The 7,078-nt window shown below is 37.8% G+C and overlaps 2 protein-coding genes across 2 annotated transcripts; both read left to right on the top strand.

Moving 5' to 3' along the window:
- Positions 1-3,495: 3,495 nt before the first annotated feature.
- Positions 3,496-4,905, top strand: LOC145682079 (zinc finger MYM-type protein 1-like). The gene has a single exon (XM_081753676.1). It carries the CDS (start codon positions 3,496-3,498, stop codon positions 4,903-4,905), a length of 1,410 nt encoding a protein of 469 aa, XP_081609802.1.
- Positions 4,906-4,950: 45 nt separating this feature from the next.
- Positions 4,951-5,676, top strand: LOC145682078 (zinc finger MYM-type protein 1-like). The gene has a single exon (XM_081753675.1). The coding sequence runs from the start codon at positions 4,951-4,953 to the stop codon at positions 5,674-5,676; it is 726 nt and encodes a 241-aa protein (XP_081609801.1).
- The last annotated feature ends 1,402 nt before the right edge of the window (positions 5,677-7,078 follow it).

The raw sequence follows: 7,078 nt of genomic DNA, 5'->3' as shown, positions 1-7,078 counted from the left end.
GTGGTCACTGACCTGCCCCCGACAGCCCTTCCACCTCCCAGGGAAACTGAAGATCCAGGTACTTTCAGCACACCAAGTTCGTCATTGGGAGGGGCTCCATCCTGCTGAAAAATGTTGGATATGAACTGTCCTCCTATAACACTGACGGCAGGATATCCTCACCCAGAAGCCTTAGGTATTAGTTGACTATCAGAGTACCGTAGATGAAGAATGGGCCAATAACCCTAGTACCAAAAACACCACACCATACCATAACCTCCTGACCACCAACCATCCCTCACACGTCACTCTAATGAAGGTTCTTGTCACTCCAGTAGCGGCGGTCTTGTTCGTTTATTTTTCCGATAACGTAGAAGTTCACCTCGTCGGAGAACAGCACCGTCAAGGGAAAATCTGGATTGGTTGCCAGTTGTGCTGTAGCCCATTCTGCAAACTGCACCCGACGGTCTGGATTATCCTTTGTTAGATGCTGGTGAAGCTGCAGTTTGTATATGTGACACTTGTTAGTGGAAAGTATCCTCTGAATGGACGTTCAGTTAACTAAACATGCTTGGGATAAACGCAGTGTACTAAGTTGGGGGCTACGAGTATCCCACCATACGAGTATAGTCTCCTAAATTTTCGTAAATAACTATAAAGATGATCCTACATCTTCCAAATAAGTACAAATAACGACAACTAAAGTTCATAATTGGCGTTTTGAGAACATGCTGGCCCTAATCGATATATCACACGACTACCTTTCAATTAAAAAAAATACTACAGATTTCAAGATGGCGGCGGAGATTTGAGATATACTCCACCCATTCTTCTTTTGCCAGTATGTGAAACTACTACCGTTTGGGCACTGTCTATCTTTCACTATTTTTACGATTCAACAGTTTATTTGACATATTTATATAACATAACATAGCCCTTCTCCCACCAACTTTGACCTCATCTTCTTCCCTTTCTTATGGCGCTCAGCTGCTATAACTTTTCACATTCACATATTTTCGCGTCCTCTATCAGGCGCACTATGTCTAATCTCGCAACTTGATTCATCCATTTGGACCCTTTACTTGTGATACCGAGTTAGAACAGATGGGATCTTGAGTGATAACTTTTCAAGCAAAGCCTGTTGCATAAACATATCCTGATCAGTCAGCAGATCAATACTTAGGATGTTAAAATGAAATGAAATCTTGAAGTTTTACGTCCACGTTTATGCCGGCTAGACTAAAGGAGACGGTAATGATGAGAAATGAATGAAAGAGTGGAACGAAGAAAGTGAGAAGAAACAGGGAAACTCCGAGATAACGAAGGTACACGGTGTTTGTCCAACACAAAATTCACTTGGCGCAAGTTGGGATTGAACAAGAGATCCCAAGCACCATAGGTGAACAATGCTTAGGAAGTTGTATGCGAAAGGAGGGCAGTTATTTATCATAGACGTCGTAACTTTAACACAAGATAATTTAGACCAAGAGCAGGAAAGTAGTAAAACTACAATCTTCAAAAGTAGCAAGAAGAAGAAGAGGTCACAAAGGATGGATATAGACAGTACCGGCGGAAGGGCCGGGCGAGCCGGGCGACCGCCCGGGGCTCCAAATTTTAGGGGAGTTTGGGGGGCGCCCAAATCCTTGCTAAATTAATATTATTGTAAACGGTGAACTAAAAATTAACTTTTTCATAAATTGTGTAGCAACATTGGTTACTACCTCATGCCATAGGCCTCACTCTTTACAACAACCCCGGTTTCTTCTTGAATCTCCTATAAAGGAAATCCCTTCATCTCGTCACCTTATTTGTCTATAAAAAAAATCTCCACTGAAAAAGCTAAAGGCTATTGTTGAGAGTTGGGAGTTTTGAGCAGCAATAACACGCTCTGACACTTACAACCGCCGCGGTGCCGACAATTGCACTCCTTGCGACAAAGCTATGTCGGCCGCTCTAACAATACACACAAACAATATTGAGTTATCGGCAACCAAAAAGAAATTAGTCCTGTTTGTACTGTCAAATGTCTCGTGAAAGAAAATTATAAATCAGAAGTCATGTACATGTAGTGCAGGCTTTATGGTGTGCGTGTTCTTCTTTTGTCTCCTGAATTTCGACTCTTAGTAGAAGAATCGTTGCGTTAATGTGTTCTTTATCAACATGTCGAAAAAAAAAGCCTTCTGGAAATGTATACAGAAAAAGAAGAGCACAATTAGCGGCTGAAAATGAGAAACAGGCAGCAGCATTAAAGAAATTCTTTCGTACTCCTGAAACAGACAATAATGGAAATGAAAACGTAGAACCAGAGAATGAGGAAACCAGCAAGAAATCAACAAATATTCCAGAAGATAACAACACAGTACAGGTAAGTAGGCCTACATTACGTAACGTATTTTCGTTTTATTACGTTTAATAGAGAAGAGGTGTTTATACACGTAGCGTCTTAGCAGGCTGGGGTGGGTAGGGTGGCGGCCTCTCAGATAGACGGTGAACTTCAGGCTCAAAGAAAGTTCTTTCCCCATTGATATAAGTAGCAATAATTACATTCTATACCAACACTGATGCTTGATACATGTACCAAAGCGATAAGACTTTTACTCGTTAGATGTGTATTAACCAACTTTAGCTGTATTTCAAGCATTCATCTATTAATTAAGTAGAGGGCCTCCATAGTCTAGAGGTTAAAGCGTTGGACTCATGTCTACGTGCTCCTGGGTTCAATCCCCGGACTTTCCGCTTTTCAACGGCAGGAAAACTGGGGAGTCGCATAAATAAAGATATGACGGTCACTTGGCCTGCAAAGCTCCTAATACGCCTGTTGGCGGGTATTGACACGACCGGCTGACCCGCGTTCTGTTACCCAGGTGGATGAATTTTTACCACTCGCTATCAGATGGCGTTGGAGCAGGCCCAGGATCTATTGGTCTGCCGTGCCAGTGATTATTATTATTATTATTATTATTATTATTATTATTATTATTATTAGTAGTAGTAGTAGTAGTAGTAGTAGTAGTAGTAGTAGTATTGTGGTGGTAGTAGTGGTAGTATCGTCTACTAACTAGAATTCTGAAGAGTTAAAATGTATGATTGTTACCGTTAACAGATCCCCGTGGAGTTTCGCTATCACAAATTTTGCAATAGACCCATTATTTCATAAACATATCGTAAATAATCCTCTCCCCCTCTTTATTTATTTATATCTCACATCTATCGGAGGCTTATTGGTCATGCGCCATTCTAAGTTTTGTGTTTATCCCCGGATGATCTAGCTGCTTGAATATCCCCCACCCCCACCCCACCCATCTTCGGTGCAAGCATACCATTTTTAAAAATTATGAACTCAATTTTAAAAATTCCATTCAAATTTTAGTCACTTATTCTTTGTTAGAAGACAATGTTTAAAATAAATTTAACATTATTTTCTACTGACTTTTTTTTTTTTTTGGCAGGTGTTGGAATCACAATCAATCGATCTTGATGATCCAGGTAATTTAGCCAGAACATATTACGGACAGAATGCGTCAGATACTTGTTAGACGAGGTCCAGTTCAAGTCTCGAAACGAGAGTTCCCAGTAAACAGCGAGGGTCGGCGATTTACTACAAGTAACTACAAAAGACGTCTGCACAAAGGAGAAGAAGTTGCTCGTAGTTGGCTTATTTATTCAGTGACTAAGGATGCAATATTTTGTTTCTGTTGCCGTCTTTTCGGTGGTACTACAATGCCACTCTCTTCTCGTGAAGGTTTTTCGGATTGGAAGCATATGTCCGGACTGTTATCAGACCATGATAGATCTCTGACTCACATGAAGGCTTTCCAATCGTGGTTTGAACTTACAAACCGATTACAGTCAGGTAAAACAGTTGACGTTGAAAACCAAGCAATTATTCGCAATGAAACTGAGCGTTGGAAAGAAGTTCTCAAACGACTGCTGTGTATAATTCAGTTTCTTGCTTCCCAGAATTTGGCATTTCGTGGTCAAAATGACACTATTTACTCAAGAAACAACGGCGATTTTCTCAAACTAGTTGAGTGTATTGCACAGTTTGATGTTACTATGACTGAGCATTTGCGACGAATAACATGTAAAGAGACATATGTACATTATTTGAGCAAGCACATTCAAAATGAAATAATTGAACTCCTTGGGTCAAAAATAAAGGACAAAATTTTGACTGATCTAATGAAAGCGACATATTATTCCGTAATATTAGATTGTACACCAGACGTAAGTCATACAGAGCAAATGACAGTAATTGTTCGTTTCGTGAAGGTAGAACTGGGTAAGGAACCATCCATTGAAGAACATTTTTGGGGATTTTTGTGCATAAATGATTCTTCAGGAGAAGGACTAAGTACCACTATTTTGGAAGAATTAGAAAAACTGAAAATTCCTCTCTTAAACATGCGTGGCCAAGGGTATGATAACGGTGCCAATATGAAAGGAAAGCACTCAGGCGTTCAAAAAAGAATATTAGATCTAAATAGTCGAGCGTTTTTTGCCCCTTGTAGCTCCCATTCATTGAATTTGGTTGTGAATGATTCTGCAATGTGCTGTAGTGAGGCTGTAAACTTTTTTGCTTTATTGCAAGAAGTATACAATTATTTTTCTAGTTCCACATATTGTTGGTCTGTTCTGCAAAAACATATATCCAATTTCACTTTGAAACCTCTTAGTGATACTAGATGGGAGAGTTGTATTGATGCTGTCAAATCGTTTCGCTACCAGTTAGGAGAAATTTACGATGCTCTTTTCGAAGAATCAAAGGACTCAAAGATAGACGTTATGGGCAAAATTAAGGCTTGTTCCCTGGCTAGGAAGCTCCTGAATTTTAAGTTCGTTTGTGTTGTGCTGTTTTGGTATGAAGTTCTTACTTGTGTTAATGTGGTTAACCATGTTTTCCAACAAGAATCAGTGGACATTTAGCAAGCAGTTGATCTGCTTAAGAAAACCAAGTGTCGCCTTGAGAACATGCGAAGTGATGAAGGTTTCCAGAATATTTTGGTTGATGCCAAAGTAATTGCTGAAGAGCTCGACATTCAACCACAATTTGAGAATGAACCAAAACTCCGACCTAGAAAAGTCAAACGACAATTTTTGTATGAATCTGAAGACGAACCGATTAATGATCCATACAGTGCGTTTAAATGTAACTTCTATTTTTGCACATTAGACACAATTATCTGTTCCCTGAATGAAAGATTTCAACAACTGAAGCAGCACAGCGAAATATTTGGATTTTTGTATGACATCCATCCAATAACGGACAAAGAGTATTTACTAAAGGGTTGCAAGGACTTACAACTATCTTTAACAGACAAAGATCACTGTGATATTGGCGGATTTCAGTTATATCAAGAGCTCTTGCTTTTACCTTCATTTCTCGGTTCTGAAAGTGGGAGTAAACCGTTGCAAGTACTTACATATATTTGCAAGAACTCCCTTATTGGGTTATTTCCAAATGCAACTATTGCTCTAAGAATCTTACTAACTATTCCTGTAAGAACAGCTTCAGCAGAAAGAAGTTTCTCCAAGTTGAAACTTATAAAGAACTACCTACGATCAACGATGACGCAAGAGCGTCTTGTAGGCCTTTCTATGATGTCTATTGAATGTGATGCTCTGTGTGAGCTTGACACTGATACTTTAATTAAAGACTTTGCAGAGAAAAATGCACGAAAAGTTAAATTTACTTAGCATTGTAAATAAGTCAAAGGACAATTTGCATTAAAACTGTATAAAGATATAAAATTATATTACTGGTTGTATTATTTGTATTACGAAATCTTTGTACAATGCTGTTACAAAATATATTTGTATGTTCTTTTGTTCATATATGTGTTCTCTTTCGCAGTTAACAAGGTTGTTTATGTATATATGTGTAAATAAATGCTGTATCACATCATCAATCTTAATTTTATATAAATCGTTGTTTCTTGAATCGTTCTGTAAATTTCTAATCAGTGACGTACAATATTTTGCATGCTCATGTGTTAATAATTGTTTCGTATATCGTTAACCAAAACTTACTCTGTGTATTTAACTGACAAAAGTTAAGATCTTACTCAGTTTGATAATTGATTCTTATAGTTATAGAGTTCAAGGACTTATTCTTTAAAAGCAGCTATCTGTAAGGTAGCATAGCAAATTTAAACTCAGTAATACCAATGGGTTGTAGGGGGCGCCATATGGATTTCTTTGCCCGGGTGATATTTTCCCCTTCCGCCGGCCCTGGATATAGAGATTAGACAACTGTAATATTTTCCATAAGTAGAAGCTTTGCTTTGTATATACTTAAACACAAACAAACTATTTGCTGAGCAGAACAATATATTCACATAAAAAAAAACTACATGCGTGTTACAGTTTCGCCAACTAACATTTTGGCTTCATCAGACAGTATGAGATACATGAGAAACGTGCAGTCTTATATACACACAAGACCTGATACATCTTGATTCTGATTGGCTCCTGGCAGCAGCCAATCCCCTTCAAGTATTCTAATTTGTATTTCCCTATACCGAGGCTTCCTATCTGTTGTAAATTACACACACATAAAAAGGACGATCTTAGCACAACTAATCTAAACTAACAAATAATTGACATAAATAATTAAATAATTATATAAATATAAATAAATAAATAAATATATAAATAAACAGATAAACATACAATTACGCATACGCTTAAAAAGACTACACACACATACAGTATATACACATACACTAATGAACCACATATATATCTATATATAAATATACCATTACATATATACAGATATACACACACGTATATAGATATAACTAATATGCACTAATAAATACATAAACACGTGTGAGACAATCAATATATATACAACAACCATAATAGATACGTGTATTCCGAATCTTATACTTTAAGCTTTTTTAACAACCTATTCCACTGTTGGTCGATGATCAGTCCTGAGTTCCAGTTCATAGCTTTATTACCCTCCATTTCTATAAACCGTGCCTCCTTCCATTTCCTAATTATGCTTCTTTCTTCCTCGCTTAGAATTTTTACTTCATTCCAATTAATTGAATGCCCCGTGTCCCTTACGTGTTTGTAGACCGCATTTTTG

This window comes from Thermobia domestica, chromosome 3 (assembly GCF_964235325.1).
Source record: "Thermobia domestica chromosome 3, izTheDome1.hap1.1, whole genome shotgun sequence".
Taxonomy (NCBI): domain Eukaryota; kingdom Metazoa; phylum Arthropoda; class Insecta; order Zygentoma; family Lepismatidae; genus Thermobia; species Thermobia domestica.
This window is presented reverse-complemented; position numbering and strand designations above follow the sequence as displayed.